This window comes from Mastigoproctus giganteus, chromosome 11 (genome assembly GCF_048544385.1).
Source record: "Mastigoproctus giganteus isolate SK-2022 chromosome 11, ASM4854438v1, whole genome shotgun sequence".
Taxonomy (NCBI): Eukaryota; Metazoa; Arthropoda; class Arachnida; order Uropygi; family Thelyphonidae; genus Mastigoproctus; species Mastigoproctus giganteus.
The window spans coordinates 118,034,020-118,055,298 of record NC_143585.1 but is presented as its reverse complement, the minus strand read 5'-3'; the positions used below and the strand labels follow the sequence as shown (position 1 = coordinate 118,055,298).

General features: G+C 34.7%; 1 protein-coding gene across 2 annotated transcripts in view; it reads left to right on the top strand.

Annotated features, from left to right (window-relative positions):
• Rpn10 (regulatory particle non-ATPase 10) overlaps positions 1-21,279 on the top strand; it is a 267,771-nt gene that overhangs the window by 74,194 nt on the left and 172,298 nt on the right. For both annotated transcript variants that reach the window (XM_090385019.1, XM_090385020.1), the window contains 2 exons: positions 2,221-2,332; positions 20,706-20,792. In XM_090385019.1, the coding sequence (XP_090241145.1) occupies positions 2,221-2,332; positions 20,706-20,792 (199 nt within the window). The remainder of the gene's footprint in view (positions 1-2,220; positions 2,333-20,705; positions 20,793-21,279) is intronic.

Genomic DNA, 21,279 nt, shown 5'->3' with positions numbered 1-21,279 from the left:
TTTGGATTTAATTTTCTGGAATTTGAAGAATCAGGTGCATCAAGTTGTCAAGTTTAAAAATGTGTTGTATACATTGCATAATGTCATACAATGGAACTATGAAATGAAGTTAAGCAGCAATCCTGCTGAATGATTATTGAAAAGTGTTGGTGCCAGTGAATGATGGCTGCAATTTGTTTTGAGAATGAAATGAGAATGGTTAATTTTGAACTAAATTGTCATTTTCTGAACTGATTAAAATGTTATTAAAGTGAGTTTCCCTTTCAATATGTAGCTTGACCTCACTGCCACAAGCAAAACTGAACCTCCCAAATTATATTAATTTTAAATTCATGGTGGTTGAAGCTAAAAATCTGCTTGCTAATTATTAAAAGTTGCCCTCCTGTGGCAAGTGAATTTTTTGAGCCCTTTCATCCTATTGCACTTATCTCATCTCTCAAAAATAATGGAGAAACCCATCAACTGGCAACTCTTACACTGTTTCAATCTTCTGCAATATAGATTCCATCAGTACTGCTCCTTTGATATCTTGGCTTATGTTACTCACCCATCAGCAAAGTGTTTGAGGAAGTTTGGAGATGCTCAGATACTTGTTCTCAGCATTTATATGGCAAGGTTCCATCTTAGGGTCTGTTTTCTGATTTGTTTGAAATTGGGTAGCCAAGTTCCACTTGCTGTACATGACAGTTGGTGGCTCTCTGTTTTCTAATTTCTTAGGCAATTCTGGATTCCCCTAAAGTTTTCTTCCTTCACCCACTCTTTTCCGCCATATATCAGTGAGATACTGAGTGCCACAATAGATTTTTCAGGTGTCATGTTAACTTGACATTTTGTAACTGGTGAGCCCTTAGGTAGGTAGAATACTGTATAAACATATGGTAAGTAAATCATACTCTTATATTGTCATTTGGTTCTGTGTAATACAAGTGCTTAAAAAAGGTTGTCAATCCATGATTTGACCATAAAACAAAATCCAAATATGAAAATTTTTAGTTGGTTACACTGTGTTAGTAAATACTGGGGATGCCACCAGACCCATGCATGAAAACACTCATACAAAATATTGATAAATGAAATGCTATAATGCTGTACTAGAGTAATCATACTGAAACAAATATGAAACGTATAATATTTAATAAAATTGTAGCTGATAATTAAAAAAATTACCATACTGGAATAAGAAATGTGGGCAAAAAAAAAAAAAAAGAAAAAAACATCAAAGAATATGCAAAGTTGTTCCAACCTATGCTCAACCACAAGTACTTCTTAATAAATAGAACGGACATGACACTTTTTTCATTAAAAAAACAAAAAAAAAACTTCACTGTCTTTATTGTGGTTTTCTGTATAGAACTCAGACTTTATTTGTGTAATTGTAGGGTTCTGCATAACACAACTTGAGAAACATGTTAGGGTAATTTTATTTCTCTTCAGGAAGTGCGACTGGGAGAGACAGTGTGTTGCAGTGTTGGTTTGTGCTGGATAATTATGAGAAATTTGGATGAACATTTATGAACTACTGTTGCTGTTCTAAAATTCATGCTAGTTTTTATTCCTCATACAGTTAGGAAATTTTAAAGGCTGATAATTTGTTTTTGGTGGCAGTTGCTTCTTTTTTGGTACAGTAAGTAAGTCTACCCAAGAATTGTGAAACTACTGTACTCTCTCAGCAGGGAAGGGAATGTTTTGATTAAATTATCTTGTCCTAATATCTAAAAATTCTGTCTAACAATTATCTCCAGCATAAAAATTACAATTATATAACACACAACAATAATATAGGATCTGATTGGGTAAAACTTTGATGGGTTATGATTTTTGAGAGTGGTCTTAAAATATTTTCCCAATTAAGCACACCCTGAAACCCAGTGTGCTTAATTGAGGCTCAATTGTATTTAAACAGTCATTATTTATCATTCAGGCTCAGTTGTATTTAAACAGTCATTAATTCATGGGTTTATAATTTTTCAAGTTTGTTTTACATATCATGACTGCAGTTTTGAAATATTTTGATGTGCACAAGTGTCACTGCTTATGTTGAAAATTGCCTCCTTATCCTTAAAAAGCAGATGCCATCTAAACATGTTTCTCATTCCAGAGGATCTAGTGTTAGGATAAATGTGGTATAATTTTCTTTCTTGTGTTGTAACTCATTACCAGTTTTTGTTTAAAGAAAATTCTACAATTAAAATCAATTTCTTAATTTGTTTACATTTATAGCCCTGAAGTTTTAGCAACTTTAACAACAGATGTTGGAAGAATCCTTTCTAAACTGCATCAGGTGCAACCTAAAGGCACAATTAATTTAGTTACTGGAATTCGGATTGCTCATGTATGTATTTTTATTGACCTTGTATTTCATCTTTTGGCCCATCTTGTATGTTATATGATCACATGAGTATAATTTGCTTACATGTTTACAGAAATAGTTGTAAAATTTGTACATAAAGAATTATTTAATTTTTGGAGTTGTTTCTATTCAGTTTTCCTTCTGAAAACAGTTTATTATATAAAGTAAATATTGAGAAATCTTTCTAAATAGGCCATTTCTAGCGTTTTTCTTATTTTCTGTCTTATGTAATAAATTATATTACACTATATATCCTTTTCATTTTGTCTGAGTTCATATTCATAATCATGTTTAGTAATAAGATGAATAATATTTAGTAATAAGATGAATAATGTTTAGTAATGAGATGAATAATTATTTTTTCGCTCTAATTCTTTTTTCAGTAGTGTCTGATAGGAGAAAACAGTTTCCAAGGATTATAGGAATCCTTAAATTTGATCGACTTAATATTATGGGCAGCAAATCTTAGTATTTCGAAGTCTGTATAAGTAAAAATCTATATACTTCATTGTTGTTATATTAAATGATATCAGTTGCTGAGATAAAGAAGATTAAGTAAGACTGAATTCTATCTGAAAAAGTCTTGAAGGTTGTGCCAAGATACTAGAATCAAAAATAGAATATTGCCATCAAAGAATTTGCTTAATGTGTGACGTTTGGTTACTGTTCATTAAAAGACTTAACGGAACATGATATGAAGCACTAGATCAGCGTTTCCCAATTAAATTTAGTCATGGAACTCTTTTATATTGTGTACAACATAACGGAACCCCTTAAATATTTTTAGCATAGCACATAAAAAAATAAATAAATGCGGCATAGCAAAACATTTTCTTGGTTCAAGGTCAAATGCCTTTAAATTGAAAGGGTCAGTGCACTCCCGCTAATCCGAACCCCGGTAATCTGAACGTCCGCCTAATCCGAACACGTTTCGGTCAGCGGAGAGGAAATTTTTTAGTTCGCAAAATATATGTTAAATACGTTAAATTTAAATGGTATTAATGGTACAAAGACATTTAGAATTCCACAAAAAATTGTATTTTATTGTAGTACTGTACTAATACAAAATTAATAAATCAGTGTTTGACATGGCCTATTAAAACTACAGATCAATACTTATACACCAAAACAGGAACAAAAGCCATTTTTCAGAAGTAACAAACTCTGTTAATTTCTTTTGACGTAACGATGAAAATCGATTAGAAGATGCTATGTTTTGCCACCGGTTACACTCTCCCACAGCTCAGCAACTGAATATACAACATCTTTTAAGTTCACTTGTTTCATTTTCTCATGTAAAGAAAGTGAATTGGTGTTATCTTCTATCAAGGACCTCAGATATTTCTTTCTGTATGCAAGCTTGATAGACTGCAACACCCCCTGGTCCATGGGCTGTAATAACGGTGTTACATTAGGTGGTAAGAAAGCTGCCTTTATATCCCCTAATGTAAACTCGGAAACGTCTGGGTGGGATGGCGCATTGTCTATGAGGAGAATGGTGCGAGGTGACAAATCATTTTCATTGCTGAAACATTTCACTGCTGAGACAAATTGATTATGAAACCACTCGTCTTCTCAACCTCCAACCCAAGCACGGTACTAAGTACTATAGGTTCTAATACCTCTCGTGTTTGGAGCTCTCATAAAAAAAAAAAACAAAAAACTCAATGAAAAGCTGTCCGTTCATCCAAGCTTTTTTTTTGACATTTGTAATGAACTGGAAGATTGTTAATGTTCATATTTTTAAAAGCGCTCTCGGCTTCGCTGATTTAATGATCATCATCAAAGGTAGCTTGGGATTACTGAAGCATTACTTCAAGCTATCAACGTCACTCACTCCTTATTCATTTTAAAATCTGGGGTACGTTATTCGGCTAATCCGAAATTCTGCTAATCCGAACAGGGCTCGGTCCCAATTAGTTCGGACTAGTGGGAGTCCAGTGTATTTGACCTTGAACATTTTTCCAGGGTGAAGGAACCTACACATTTTGTCCTCTTTCATGTTCCATAAATAAATGCAGCAGCCCCATATACGTGCCTGTCAGGGAAAAAAATGTTTTACTCTTAATTAAATGATAATTATGGTATCAGATTCTTTGTTTATTATTATTAGTATACAAAAAAATGAAAAAAACGTCAACATACGTTTTAATGAGCAGAGTGTAATATTTTATTTTTTTGGCGAATTCTTCTTATATCCGGTTTAATTTTGACAATTGTATTTGCATGTCTGGAGCCGCATCAAGTCAGTTTCGATACTTTGTTTTGGTTCCATAGTATAGCGAGAATCCAGTTTCGCACAAGTACATGCTGGTGAATGGCAACAGTACTTTGATTGACTGGTGCAACAACTCAGGGTATTATACATGTAAATCGCCCCAAAAAGCAAGAAGAGAAACTTCTTTAAATTTTTGTGTTAGTTGACTGTCAGAAATAATATCGATCAGATGTTCAAAATCTACGTCAGGAAACCTGGCTGGTTTATCTTGTATGAATGATTTTGAACCCAGTCATTATTTTTTTTCATTCAAGGATGGAAATTACTGATTAATAGATGTGTGTAAATTGCCAAGATGATCTGCAATGTCGCTGTGAATTTCTTCAAGGTCAAGTTCGGATTCTTCAAGAAATCCTTAAGTGTTGGAAAAGAGTCCAAATTATTTTGCTCCACAGCTGAGATCCAAAATTGCAACTTACGAGACAGTGAAAATATTTTATCTCTTGCATTAAAAATGTTTACGTTTTTTCCTTGGAGTGATAAACATACTTCATTTAATTTTGTGAATATGTCGGCAAGATATGCAATTTTGGATAACCACGAAATGTTTATTTGATCAGATAATTGAAATTTATGATCCAGAAAATATGCCAACAACTCTTTCCACAATTCAAACATTGTAACGAGGACTTCGTGATAGCCACCGAACTTCTGAATGCAAAAGTGTGGCTGAGTGGTGATTACTCATATCCTCACATATAATTTTATATAATCGTGACTGTAATGGTCGAATTTTAATAAAATTAATAATCTGGACCGCTTCGTCTAGCACAGTTTTAAGTGTGATTGAAATATTTTTAGCTACCAGTGAATGTCTGTGAGAACACAGTGACTATTGGTGCAGTTTTTTGCTACATTTTTTATTCATGGCACAGCGCCTGCCACTTTTCCGACCATTGCTTTGGTGCCATCACTGCACACATTAACACATTTGTCCCAACTTATACTGTGTGTGTTCATAAAATTATGGATACAGTTAGAGATGTTCTCACCAGTGGTATGAGTTTGTAAACTTTTGCATAGAAGCAAGTCTTCTTCAATCCCTTTGTCAAAATCATATCTTACAAAAACCAGCAAAATTGCAAGGCCTGCAACATCAGTGGATTCGTCTAATTGCAGTGAGTATCTATCACATTGATGCAGCCGAGAAATGAGTTCTGTCTAGATGTCATCAGCAAGATCACAAATACGACGCGAAACTGTGTTTTTGGAAAGTGGCACAGCTTCAACTTTTTTACATGACTCCTCACTTAACATACATGACACTGTATCTTTTGCACATGGTTTTATTAGCGATTCCCCAATTGTGTGTGCTTGTTCTCTGGTGAGTGCTATGCGATAACTCACTCTATAAGAAGCCTCTGTGGCATTTTCATTTTCAGTTTTAAATTTTTTTGTGATGAACTGTTTAGCCTTGTCATATTCCTCAAGCTTTTGCTTAAAATAGGCAATGTCTTTATCTTTGTACTCTGAGTGGTTTTGCTCAAAATGATGATGTAATTTAGCAGGTGCTAACAAACTGTTTGGCAATATTTTCTTGCAAAGTAGGCATTGTGCTTCAGGACAATGTTCATTTCCAATGCTTGTGAATCCAAATGACAAATAGCTCTCATCATATTTTCGTTTTCTTAGTTTGAGAAGAAGATTGAGTAGAACTTGGTGCTTCTCGCTTTTCTTCGACTTGTCCCTTTTCTCTGCAAATTCAGGAACAGGAGATTCAACTGCTTCAGACCTGTTTTCTTGATTTATTGCTGTAAATGCCGAACAATTTGAAGTAGTAATAATTTTTTTCTTTAAAGTTCCTTCTTTTAACCAACTGTCCAAATTCGTGGTGAATTTAAATGTCAATAATTTAAAATTTAAAGTTTGTGTATAACGTTGAACTTTTTTACAAAGCGGATGATCGAAATGCACAGATTGATAAAAATATCGAACAGGTTTATACAAGTGTGCGTAGAGTGCGTGTAACCATGTTGCGACTACTACATTTACTGACACCGAGGATGAGGGCAGTTTCCCACCATGCGAAATATGGTTCCAAACACAGAGCGTAACCAATCACAGCCATTTGCGTGTCATTTTCTAGTATATAGGTAAGTATCCTGCCAGAAATACTTATTTCAATCTGCTTGTTTTGGTCACTTAAAACAAGATGGCCACAATCTGAAATACAGGTTCAATTTGTTTGAAACCTCTTCACCAATAGCAGATGGCCAATGCAACAGGATTCTGGTGCATTATTCATTTATGCCCACTTGGATTTTGCTAATTTTAAGTAAATTTTAATTTAAAATGCATTTTTTTTTTTTTTATATTTCATCCAGAATATTAAAAGGTTTAAAATACTTTAAGCAATCTCTAAATATAGCTGTATGTTGAAGCTATAGTAGTATACACGTTTGGGTTTGCCATAGTTCTAGCTCATATGAATGCTAAATACAGTAATGTTCTTGTATTTGTTTGTTTGCTATTTCAAAGAAGTTACAAGATCCTCTGTATCTCGTAAACCTCTCTGAACCTATGTGGCCATCCTGGAGCCATAAGCAGAAAATTTATTTAAATGAAGCATGTATATTATATCCAGCCAGTAATTTTTTGACATGTTCATTGCAGCATTCCCCCTGTTATCGCTGTGACTCATAATATGGGTTTTCATTTGAAGTCACCAGTATTAATGATTTTAGTGTGATATATGCCATGTCCTTAACATACATCCACATTTAGAATTGTTGTGGGGGAGGTTGTATGGGAAGTGAGGTGGCCAAGGGATTAGCCCATTTCTGTCAGCCCATCTTGTAAATTCATTTGAGATGCTGGTAGCCATCCCCAACTGGAGCCCATCTTGTTGCAGAATGACACGTAGTTGTAACTGCCAAATCTGTAATAATCCATAAAGTTGGAGAATGTTCGTGTGGGTATTCATATTGACTGTCTGCTCATGAAAGAAAAAAAGAACCGGCTATGCTGCCATGCATTAAACCACACTGCATGCTGATCATTAAGCTGTCTTGGATATGCTTCCTGATAGTATTTGACTTTTTCATTTAACTTTTATCGGGTATTGCTTACCTTTAAATATGATGTAGTGATGTAGTAAGTTTTTCTGCAAACTGTTGACATCCTGGCATGCCATTGGGTTGCACACTTACTGCACTATTGTACACTGTACTAACTTTTTGTATATAGCTACATATAGTATTGCCAGTTCACAAATGGTCTTTTGAGTTGACTTTTAGAGGACTGCATGAAAAAGATGAAATTGATCAACTTTACTGTCACCTTAAAATAGATCTGTCACCCCCACCTGCCCATTTTCAGGAACTTGTGCAGTGAGTTCTGATAGTCTTATCACTTGGTAATACCCAATGCCTGCAGTAATTTCTCTGCACTTGTATCATGGAATTTATTTCAAAAAGGCCACCAACACATGGTCTGTTTCTATGGTTTTGCCATTTTCTTTGCAGTGCTTCTTTTGTCACATACTTGTACCATCTATTGCCATATGTGAAAAATTTGGAGAGATTTTACTACAGATTACAGGAAACTGCATGTCTGTATTTGCATTTGTCTGTGGCATCCATTGAAAACCCCAAAATAACTTTTCATACACCCTGTACAATGAGTACAAACTTGTCTATAAAAGATTTGATAGAAATTTCATTGAATGCAGTATTTTTTCTCAAATTTTTTTTTGTTTTTATCAGATTCACCTTGATTTAAAAAAAAAAACTTAATTTCTGTTTTCGATTTTTATTTCTTAAGCTGGTAGCAAGAAAAACAGTTTTTATATGAAAGACTGCAGGTGCTATCTCTATGCTGAACATGGTTCCATGTTCAACATGGAGAGTGAAGGTATTCATTTGACTGTAACAGAGTGCTTGCAATTTTTTTTTTTTTTTTTATGAAAACCCCAAACACGAAAGGTATCAAAACTTATAGTACTTAGTACCCTGCATGGGTTGAAGGAGAAGTACGGGGGGAGGGGGGATGCCGGAAACTTTGCTCTAGAGACTAAACATGGGTTTCACCACTTCAAGCCTCCAATAAGCAAAGTGGTGGTATTTCACCGGTTGATGAAAGTCATCTACCACCTAAGTGCAAATTATATTGTAAACAGCTTGTCTTGAAGGTAAATAAAAGACAAACTGATTTCAAGTATATGAGGAGAAGGAGAGGAATAAAAAATATTTATCTAATCTTGTAGGCCTCAACCAGGCAGATGTTAAAACTGGAAAGGTGGTGATCCTCATATACAGTGTGAATTCAGATATTATCCTTCAGATGCAATCTTCCTATTTAAGTTACACAAAAGACAATTTTATTGATGTAGTGTTGCGTGTGTGTGTGTGTGCTTCCAGCATAAACTTTGATACTTCTGACTTATAATTTTTATTCTTTCATTTGCCTTTTATAATTGTTTGAACTTTTTGACTGTTAAGAAAGAAACAAGTTACAAAAAAAGTTTTTAAATGTAATTTTGTTATTTGTCATTTTTCTGAATCCATATGTATGTTTTTGTAATATTATTCAAGTCTGTGATAATCTGTCTGTGTAGTATATTTATCTTTATTTAAAAATCTATTTTTATTGTTGAGAATATAGCTTAGAATTCGTCTTCACTTGTAGTGGTTAAAGTCATCCGGAAGCACATGTTTAGTGTTAAACTCGCACATTGTTTAAGACAATACACACAAAAGTGAAGTTGTGCTTCATGTATTTACTGCTTATGGAGGGGGGCTAATGGACTCAGTGCTTTAATGTTAATGTGAAAAAGTAATGAAAAGTTATCTTGCCAAGTTTAAGATACTAGGTTGGTAATTTTATTAATTGGGTTTAAAATTAGACTTTGCTATGGATACATCATGGTAAATTTATGCTTTATGCAAAAGTTATTGTGAATTGCTGCAGCTTAGTTTACTGCTGGAAAATGGAACATCATTTCATTGGCTAAAAGAAAGCAAATGAAAGAGATTTGTTAGTGATGAAAAACCCCAATAAAGTTAATTCCACAGGTAGTAGTTATGGAAGGTTTAAACAGTCAACTTTGAAAAGAAGGTGGGGAACTTAAGGTGGGGAACTTATTTTTTTATAATGGCTACTGCTATCAGAAATGGAAAACTGTTATTATCTAAGCTAAAGAACTAACATCAGTGAAAAAAAGCTTTATAAATAGTTTGCCAGAGCCAGAGTTATTACATACCAATTCTTATCAGGTTTTGAAGAGAGCTCTGTTGAATCAATTCTCAAGAAAGTTGAGACTTTCTTCAAACTTGTACCACATTCTCAATTGTACGAAGGGGTCAGCTGAGCCTGTTGAGGTCTTCTATCAAAAATTATTGACTATAAGGGATCACTTGGATATAAAACCTTGATTGACACTTCATCTTCCATCATTTTGACAATGTCGACAGACAAATGAGATTGAAATCTTTGAAAGGGACCTGGTGGACATTCATCACTGTTTAAGACTGCAGTGAGATTGAAAACATCCACTTTAGTCAGCAAGGTGAATGACAATAAGAAGAGGAGGAAGGATATTTCCTGCACTCTGGACATAGTGAGATAGCTGAAACAAGTCATTCCCAGGAGTTGAATCTTCTGAAACAGAATGAAAAGGAAAAAAGGATATTTAGGGAAGAGTTCTGCAGAGAAATGGAAACTGAGGAGAGAGCAACAGAAAGAAAATTGTTTATTAGAACAGAGCTTGAACATTCAGAATCAAGTTGATCTTGATTCTTCCACTATACAGAACCATTCAGGTGAAGCTGTTTAAAAATCCAGACAAATCTTGTTTCAGATCTGGGAAAATTGGATGCTATAGCTGAAATTGCAGGGCAATTCTTGGCTCTGGTGATTCTTCACATCTGGTCCTAACTTTCCAAAGCTGGAGGCCACCTTTGCTGCCCTGTGAACCTCAAGACAATGATGGAGAAAAGAGTTCTCCTCTGAGTGTTGTGCTCTTCTTAAAGAAGCAGAGGATCTAGTAAACATATGCATCAAGGCAGCCACAGCCTCTTTGGAATTAGTCTTTAATGGTGCCAAGATCATTGCTCATGTGGACTTGTGAATGTATGAACCATTTGTTACAGCAAAACTCCCAAGCAAGTTGGAGTCTAAAGAAATAGAGAAGCTGAAGATTAAGCTTAAAAAACTAATGAAGGCTTATGACCTTTTTATATATAGATTTGCTTGAAATGATTGATTTGAAATTTCTGATACCCCCAAATCACCTAACTTCTATGTTGCACTCAAGATATCAGATGAAATAGCCCTCAGTGGATATCATAATTTTGGGTTAAGATTTTCTTCTAAGGCATAATGTTAAGTTGAACTTCAAGGAGAGACATATTGTGTTTGGTGGATATAAGTACTAAGTGTTGGAAGGAATAAAACTTCAACTCATGGTTAAGCAGGGAAAGAAAGCAACTTTCCTTCTTGTAGTGAAGATTGCAGTAGCTTATGCAAAGATAGTTAATTTCTAACCAAATAGAGAAAGCTTGATAACCTGTTGCACCTTTTTTGAATACTTTGAAAGACCTGCTTGGGATGTTCAGAGTACTGTTGCAAAGCAACTCAAAGACCCTCACATCTAAGGAGTTGTAGAGAATAGAATTTGTTTGACAAATGGTTGCTTATTCTACATTGATAACCAATGCCTAGCGAGAATTAAAGGCAGCATAAATTTTTTTAGATGCTGTACTGGCACCTCAGAGCATGCAACACAATGGATTTGAAAGACATCATGATTATTATTTGGCAGGATATTTGGAGTCAACAAGACTATAACACGTTTCTGGGCATTTCTTTTGGCCTACCATGATTCCAGATTTTACTGAATATGTTAAAGCTTGCCATTCATGTCAAGTCCATGCTCTGTTCAAAGGAAAGACCCTGATCCAAGCTGGACAGCAACCTTAACATGCATTCCAGTGTATTTCTGTAGATGTGGTAAGACAACATCTCAAGCTGGTAATAAATATATTTTAGTAATTGTAGATTTATTTTTCAGATAGTCAGAACTTTGTTCTTCTAGATTGGAAGACAGAGACTGTTGCCTCAATATTGATCAGTGGCATCATTTGTTTTGTCTGCCCTCAGCCTATTCTGAATGAAAAAGGGCCAAACTTGACCTTGGAGATGCTCTAGCAGTAGGGCTAGTGAAATGCCTAAATAAATCATTCAAGAAAATGCTTAGTAAATTGATGAAACACTGAGTGAGATCATGGAATTCCTATTTGAATCAAACAGCCTGTTGTTAGAACATAGCATGGCATTATAGTGTTCAGGAGAAGCTTTTTTTCATTCTATATGGCCATGACCCTTCATTTCCTCATAACATTACCTGAATCCTGAGAGTGGATTTGGGGATATCGATCAGTTTGGAACAGCTAGCAGAGAAGTTCATAATCATTGACTCTATTGAGAAAAAAAAAAAAAAGTGCCAAAAACAGCAGAAAACTACATCAATGGAGTGAGTGGATTTAAACCTATAAAAGCAGGACACTTAGTTCTGAGACTTGTTAGGAAAAGAAATTTAAAGCAAGAGTGCCTTTTAGGATGATGCAGAAACTGTTAAGGGTAACTTACAGAATAAAGCAAGTAACAGCCCCATACAAAGATCATGTAATATGCTTAGATGCCATAAAAAAGTATTTCATTTGCAGAAATGAGACCCTGATTACAGATTATTCTCTCAAGACAGCAACTCCATAAACTGGGTCAAGGAGAAAGGTTTGTTTTAGTAATGATGTTAACGAAAATATAAGAATGCAAGATGGCATTGAATTTCATGAACATGATTCAGAAGAAGATTTAAACTATCTGGGATATTCAAAGTAGTGTCATTTTAGAAGTCACTCTGCACCCGATAACCTTGTCCATGATTCTGATTACAATAGAAATGAGGTGTATTCAGAAATAAATGTATCTGAAAAATCGAATATTGACAGAAGAGAAACTCATAGCAGTGATGCTCCTAGAGATCCCACTTACATCCTGATTCAAGGATATTGGATTACAGTATGAGAGAGAGCGAGCACACACACATGTGAAAGAAAATTAAGTTCAACCTTGTCATTCCTTCCTGCAAGATTGCAAAATAAAAGGTTAAAGATAGAAAAACTTTAAGATTTTTTGCAGCTGAGTGAATAGTTTCATTTTTAGATTAATGATTTTAGGCTTTAAACAGGTCTGCTTATTATTGATATTTTGTAAAGGAGAAACTGTAAACTTGTATATATATATATATATATTTTTATTTTTTTTTGTCTGAAAGGCAAAAATGTAATTTTTTTTTTAAAAATTAGTCTTTTAGATTTTTAAGATACAGTCAACATAGAACAAAAGTATCAACTCTTTGGATCTATGTTTTAAAGTTGGGAATCCAACATTAAGCAACAGTGATTTTTTTTTTTTTTTTTTTTTTTTTCTCTCTCTAAAGAAATGAAACATTTTAAAATATACTTTTTTGTACACTAAGATGATCAATTAGGCAAAAAATTGCCTATTTGTTTAGTTGATTCCAGACCTGTTTCTTAGTATTCAGTCCACATCTTGGAATAGGTATCTTTTGGAGTATTAAAAGGACGAAATCTTATATATCAGAGCAAAACAAAGCATGCAAACACTTGCAGTAGTTTTTGTTGTGGCTGTAAATAGAAGATGAAGGCAATCATTTTCAGCAGAAATTTCCTTGTTTTTTGTGCTTGTTAATGTATGGGGTTGTAAACTCAATTTTTGCCTATTTGATCATCTCTGCATATTAAAAAAAAAATTTTAAATGTTTCTGAAAACCTAAAAGTTTCTATCTTTAAATTATGCTTAATGTATGTATGTCTCATTTTACACTACACTTCATTGAAATTTGATAGAAATTTTCAGACATATGTAAGTACAAAAAAAGGATATTGAGACAGGATTTGTCTCTCCTTGTAATTAATGCTTTCAGAAGCTGCTGGATTTGTGAGGGGGAAAATAAAATGCAAAAGGATAAAAATCAGAATATAAATTAAATAGAATAAAGAGGATTGCCTGACAAATTTCTAATGAAGTAAGTGCATTATTTCATTGGAAACTACCAGGCTCCAGCAAAAAAAAAAAAAGCAGGCAGGCATGGGACAGCATTTCAGTAACTTACAATAGGGCTGGACTGAAAGACTAGCCCTATGCTGTAATAGCCACAATTACAAAGTATTCACCAAGTTGAGAACAAGAAAAGAAGGCAAGCCTTGGAACTCCACATAGCATCCTCTTGATTTCAGAAATTAATCAGAATGTAGGAATAAATGCCTCTTGTCAGGGAAGAGGGGTAGAGAGAGAGAGAGAGGGGGGGACAGCAATTGCAACATATGTAAAAACTAACCAAACCTCTAATAGATGACTATAAAACCTGAATATTATACTCACCAATTTAACTAGAAAATTGAAACAGAAAATAATTCTTAAAAAATTGTAGAGTGTCCCTTGTTTTTTGAGGGTGCCAGTGCCTTCTGGTTTCTGCTGAACTGAAATTACATGACAGATGAAATAATTAATTTGTATTCTAATTTGTATCCTTTGATATTTCTACTTTTTCACGAATCCAGCAACCATCGAAAGTATTGGCTACAAAGAAGACAATAGAAAGCTTTGTCATACTTTTGTCAGTGCATCTAAAATTTTTTTCATACCTCAAAACAGTAATGTAAAATAAGTATATTTATAATTCCTGTGTATTTAAAAAGTATACAGGAATTATAAACATGTATACATATACTGTCCAGTCAAAAAATTGACCACCTACCTAATAGTGGGCACATGCTCCTCTTGCCACCAGTATACTGCTGCTGCAAGGCATGGGCTCTGTAATGCCACTGAATGTTGTAGGAAGTATGTTCTACACCTAACCTTCTTGCATGATTTTGGTTTTGCATAGTTGAAAAAAATTGTACAAATTTTTGTTTTACACAGTACGATTTCGGTTTAACACAGTTTAAGAATAAAAAAAAAAAATGCATGCGTTGTATTAAAAAGTAATGCAGGTGCCCTATATCCATTGGTAGCATACAGCTATTGAGTATGCCACACCAGTTGTTATTCTACTGTTCAGTACACTGAGGTATCAGTCTGTCAGACATGTGAATGCAATATTTAGTTGTAATAATTAAGCTGTAAAATAATATTGTATTCTATAAGATGATCTATTATTATAAGCATATAACTGGTTCACTAGATAATGTATAACTGTATTTATTACTGTAAATTGTTTGAAAACAGTATAAGCAGATAATTGTTCAAACATCGCTATATATATACTGTAGTGTATCTTTATAAATTATTTAAATAGAAGTATTTGTTTTGTTGTATAGTGCATTTTGTATGTTACCCCTTGTTAATAATACTGTAATGATATTTGAAGTCTTAAGTACAGTATTATATGATATACAGTAAATTACAAACATTTAAAGTAAGTTTGGCAGTGTGGGTGTGAAATTGGCATGGCATTGGAACATGCTAAGCATATTGCACAGACAAGTTCCTTGTTATCTCTCCAGGCTTGACTGTTGAATACTTGTCTTTTTGATGTGTAACCAAGCAGTAATAATTTTTATACATATAGGTAATTTAAAATTATTTCTTTCTCTATTTTTTACATTATTTTACAGACCTTAGAATGTCAATGCCATTTATAAAAAAGGTTTGAAGAGAGAGATGATTATCTTTGGATACAAAGGTTCGGATATTAGATCGATTAAAGAATGGAGAAGCTTAAATGGCAGTTGCAAATTATTTTAATTTAAATGAAGCTACAGTTAGGACAGTTAAAAAAAAAAAAAAAAAAAATGAAGAAAAGATTAGAATAAGCATGTCAGCAGGATCTTCCATAAGTTCAAAGCACACATCCTACATATGCAAATATGACAATGGAGACGATGGAGAAAGCATTAATAGTATGGATAGAGGATAACATCCAAAAAAGAATGCCCATAGATGGCTATGCAGTAAGACATAAAGCTGTAAGAATTTTTAATAAGATTGTGTACCCAACAGTCATTGCAAATCAGACAGCTGGGTTTCTGGAAGCAAAGGATGGTTTGAGAAGTTTAAAAAAGGTATTCATTATATAATGTTAAAGTCAAAGGTAAAGCTGCATCAGCTGATGAAAAGGCAGCTAAAGAATTTCCACAGGAGCTAGCTAAAATAATTGTGGAAGGTTCTTATACACCTGATCAAGTTATTAATGCTGATGAAATGGCTCTATTCAGAAAGAAAATGGCAAATAGAACTTATTTGTTGAATAAGTTCTGAAAAAACAACTGGAGGATTTAGTGTCCAAATTCAAATAACATTGCTCTTTTGCACCAACGCATCAGGTGAATATATGATGAAACCTTATGGTTATCAATCGTGCTTTAAAAGAGGCTTGAATAAAAGGAATCTACCAGTTTCTTGGAATGCCAATAAAAAAGCATGGGTTATGGCAGAAATATTTGAGGACTGGTTCTACCATCGTACCAACGTTTTTCTTAACATACACTGAAACATATGTTAAGAAAAAGAACCTGAGCTTCAAATTTCTTTTATTGATAGAGAATGCTCCAGGACATCCAACAGATTTATATCATGAAAATGCGAAAGTAATTTTCTTACCACCTATTCCGACAATCTCTTTGGAAAACGAATTTGAAAAAATTTCTGAGATAGAGGAAGTTAGCAGCAGTAGTGACAAATTTCAACTGAGAAGGAAGAAGATTTTCTGTATTAACAACTGAAGAAGATATGGAATGAACTCTAGAAGATATGAAATGAATGTATGTTTTCATATATTTTGAAGATTTCACACCATTATTTTATACTGTATCTCATTTATTATCCTTAAATTTTTTTTTGTGTATCTATACATAAAAATAGGGGCTTAGAGGGGAACCTGTGTGTTATCAGACACTCAGCCTAAAACACTGATGGATCCAATATCTCTCTATTACAGAAGATTTAGGAGAAGTCCGGTTGGCCTGCCTCCCTAAAATCCACTCATGCACACCTTCTCGATGGTAAGCCCTGTTACATCACTTAGGTGGCAACGAACGTGTAGAGTGGTTCTCTTCAAGACGCCTGGTCAGCGTGAAGAGGAAAAGACCAAACCCTCCAGCAATGAGAGCACAACAATACAAATGGCCCTCAGTCCCCAGCAGCTTTCACTCTCCCTCTTACGGCAGCGAGAGGTTCAGAGTGGAGGCAGAGGGTGCTAAGAATCTCTGGGTACGACCAGGCTGCCATGCACGGAAATTGAACTTGGCCTGTTATAACGTACGATCACTCATCGGTGAAGACAGGATATTAGAGCTGGAAAAGGAATTAGAAAATGTGAATTGGAATATCATCAGTTTGGCTGAAACAAGAAGAAGAAATGAATCACTTATAAGTTTATCAAGTGGAAATCTGCTGTACACCAATGGAAACAGTGAAAGGAGTGAAGGTGGAGTTGGGTTTCTGGTCCATAAAGATTTTAAAAACAACATTTTGGAATTCAAAAGTACCTCACCAAGGGTGTCAAGACTAATACTCAAGATTTCTAAGAGGTACAAGCTAAAGATTATAATGATTTATGCACCAACATCGAGCCATGATGATGAAGAGGTTGAAGAAATGTACACTGAAATTGAGAGTCTTCTAGATGAGCAGAAAACCCACTACACTATTATTATGGGGGACTTCAATGCTAAGGTTGGAAAAAGGCAAAACAGCGCAGAAAGAGGAACTATAGGAAATTTTGGAATTGGTGAAAGAAATAAAAGAGGTGAAAGACTTGTGGAATTTGCAGAATCTCAAGGAATGTCAGTAATGAACACTTTTTTCAAGAAAAGGGTGAACAGAAAGTGGACATGGAAGAGTCCAAATGGATTAACAACTAATGAAATCGACTTCATCCTCACTAACAGAAGATATATTGTGAATGATGTTACCATCCTGAATAAGGTAAATGTTGGAAGTGATCACAGAATGGTAAGATGTACACTTGATATAGATGTAGGAAAGGAAAGGAAAAAACTGACTCGAGTAAATAATACAAAGGGCTTTGAAATAACAGAGGAGGAGAAAAAGCAGTATGTACTGGAACTTAAGAACAAGTTTGAGCTTCTGCAGACTGCTCAGGACCAAGATATCGACGAGGAATATTACAACTTTCTGAAAGTGATAAAGCCCAAGAAACCTATAGGGAAACAGAAATCCAAAGAAGAAAAAATTAGTCAAGAAACACTTGTCATGATGAACCAAAGACGACAAATGAAGAGCAAGAAAAACACTGACAAGGAGAAAATTGAGTATACTGAGTTATGCAAAGCCATTAGAAAGAGACTCAGAGAGCACATAAGAAGATTTAACACAAGAAAAGTAGAACAAGCATTAAGGGAAAACAAAGGATTTAAATCAGCAGCCATGAGCAGTAATACAGAAAGACAAATGATACTGAAACTGAAGAATAGCGATGGTGTACTTATAAACAGCAGAGAAGGCATAATTCAAATAGCAGAAGACTACTATAGAGAATTATACAAGGAGCGAGGGAATGATACCAGCAGTGGGGAAGATGGATTGCAAAGTAGCAACACATACGACATACCCGATATTCTTCCTGATGAGGTAGAACATGCATTGAAGAAAATGAAGAATCGGAAAGCCCCGGGAGAAGATGAAGTTACTGTAGAGTTGTTAAAATTGGGAGGAAGAGACATAACACAAAAACTGGCAAGGCTCTTCACAAAGTGCATTAGAAAAGGTGTGATGCCTAAGCAGTGGAATAATGCAATCATAGTTTTGCTGCATAAGAAAGGAGATAAATCAGAAATTGGAAATTATAGACCAATTAACTTGTTATCTCATATCTACAAGTTGTTCACAAGGGTCATTACTAACAGATTAGAAAGAATACTTGATAAGAATCAACCGAAAGAGCAAGCTGGCTTTCGGACAGGATTCTCAACTATGGATCACCTTCACGTAATATCACAGCTAATGGAGAAAGCAAATGAATATAAAACACCATTATGCCTGGCATTTGTGGATTATGAAAATGCATTTGACTCCATACAGCATAAGGCAATGTTTCGGGCACTGGAAAGACAAGGCATAGATACTCCATATATTATGATTTTGAAGAAAATATATGAGAGTGCTACATCCTTTATTAGACTAGACAAAGACAGTAGGAAATTTAAAATCGAGAAAGGAGTTCGACAAGGAGACACAATATCTCCGAAGCTGTTTACTGCTGCCCTTGAGGAAGCTTTCAGAAGATTAGACTGGTCGCAGAAAGGAGTCAATGTGAACGGAGAGTACCTAAACCATTTACGATTTGCAGATGACATTGTGGTCATAAGCCACGATCCCAAAGAATTAGAGGAAAATCTTAATCAGTTATGCACAGTTAGTAAGGATTTTGGACTAAAGATGAATATGGCTAAAACAAAAGTAATGATGAACAAGTATGCCACGGAAAGGGAAATAATGATTGAAGGAGCAGTAATTGAAAAGGTGGAGTCATATACTTATCTGGGACAAGTTATTAGCTGTAATAATGATAAATGGCTGGAAGTCAAGAGAAGAATAAATTTTGGATGGATAGCATTCAGGAAATATAGTCACATACTGAAGAGCAATATCCCAGTTTGTCTGAAACGTAAAATAATGAATCAATGTATACTCCCCACCATGACTTATGGAAGTGAAACTTGGGCACTCACCAAAAGAATGGAAGAGAAGCTAAGAACTACACAGCGAAGAATGGAACGAATTATATTGGGAATCAGACTGTTAGATAAGAAGAGAAACACATGGATTAGGCAGCAAACTCAAGTAAAGGACATTCTTATCAAAACTAAAGAACTAAAATGGTCTTGGGCAGGACACATAGCTCGAAGACATGATGACAGATGGACTAAGAAAATAACAGAATGGTACCCAAGAGGAGCTAAAAGAAAACCTGGAAGACAAAGGCGGAGATGGATAGATGAAATTCATGAGTTTTTAAGTAGTAAATGGATGGCCAGTGCTCAAAACAGAAGGAACTGGAAACTTGCTGGAGAGGCCTTCATCCTGCAGTGGATTGAAAATGGCTGATGATGATGATGATGACATAAAAATAAAATATTACAGAACCTACTCATTTTCTATACAATTGTTAGTTCGAGTTACACGATTTTCATTTACACGGTGCTTTTGCAGAACCAATCTCACTAGTAAATCGAGGGTTAGGTGTACTCTGTCACCAGGATTGTGTCCCGTACGTATTCAATAGTCCATGGTGGATGAGCCAAACATAGGATCTGCCAGTCCATGTAATCCCTGTGATGTTCTATGGGATTCATATCCAGTGAATTCGGCAGCCAAGGTATCACCCAGATCACTTGTGTTCGGCAAACTACTCTTTAACAATACAGTCAACATGGCAGGGCACATTATTCTGCTACACACCTGTGCCATCTGGAAAGATAGTCACCATGGAGGGATGTGAACCTGATCAGCCACAGTGGATAAGTAATCTTAAGGATTTCAAGTGTGGTCTAGGGTTATTTTGTTATTTGGTTTTTTTCATTGGATTGTGGTCTTTGAAACATTGCTGGTCATCTCTGCTTAGAGTTTTTGGTCATTTCCACCATTTTCTGTCCATTGCTTTGCACAAGGTGGGACAGCCTTCATTGACCACAACTATTGACGAGGTGTGGGTGCCCACCATTGGTTCCTGTGACTGCTACTCTTTTCAACTGGTGCCTGACAACCTTCCTTTTTTTGAAGTCTGTCAGATCATGTCCTTTGTCCACATTGATCAAATACTGGTATGGATTGTGGCATCATGAACATGCAGTATTACCGTAGTATGCAAGGCAAGGGGTAGAACAGCCAATTTCTAAAACACAGGACTGGTCATAATATTTTGAATGGATAGTGTATTTTATGTATGTGTAAATAATAGTTATTTTTTGTTATGTATTTAAGATACAAACTATATTGATAATTGTTTAATAAAATGTGATTGAAAGACTGTAAACAACTACTCATTTTGTTTGTGCTGTAAGTTAATTTGTGTTCACTAAATTTTAGCTAGCTCTGAAGCATCGGCAAGGAAAGCACCATAAAATGAGAATAGTAATATTTGTGGGTAGTCCTATTCAAGATGAAGAAAAAGAGGTAAACATGATTGCCTGTTAATATTATAAAAGGATTACAGATATATAAAGTAAGATGGTGAAGATGCCACTTAAAAAAAAAAACAAAACTTACACTGGCTTTAAAATGAAAATTAATTTCCATTTCATATAATTATTATATGAGGGTGATTTAAATATAAACTGCAAAATTTGTATAAAACTTACCTTAATCACAATATAAGCAAAATATATTTCAGTCTTAAATATAATCTTTATTATATTTTACATGTTTCTCAAAACCAAACATGCTCCCATGGGTTCTGAACCCATGGGAGACTTTCCTTCCTAGGGCAGCGGATAAGGCCTTCCAAATTTGAATTTTCTGACTGTATATTTTGTTTACAAATTTTAAAATGAGAATAAGGGAGGTGAAGTGGCAGAGCAGAATTGGAAGGGTGACAATTGTACAAAAAGGTTAAGAACCTCAGCTCTAGAGACTGCTTTGTGTCTGGCCCTGGAACCATATA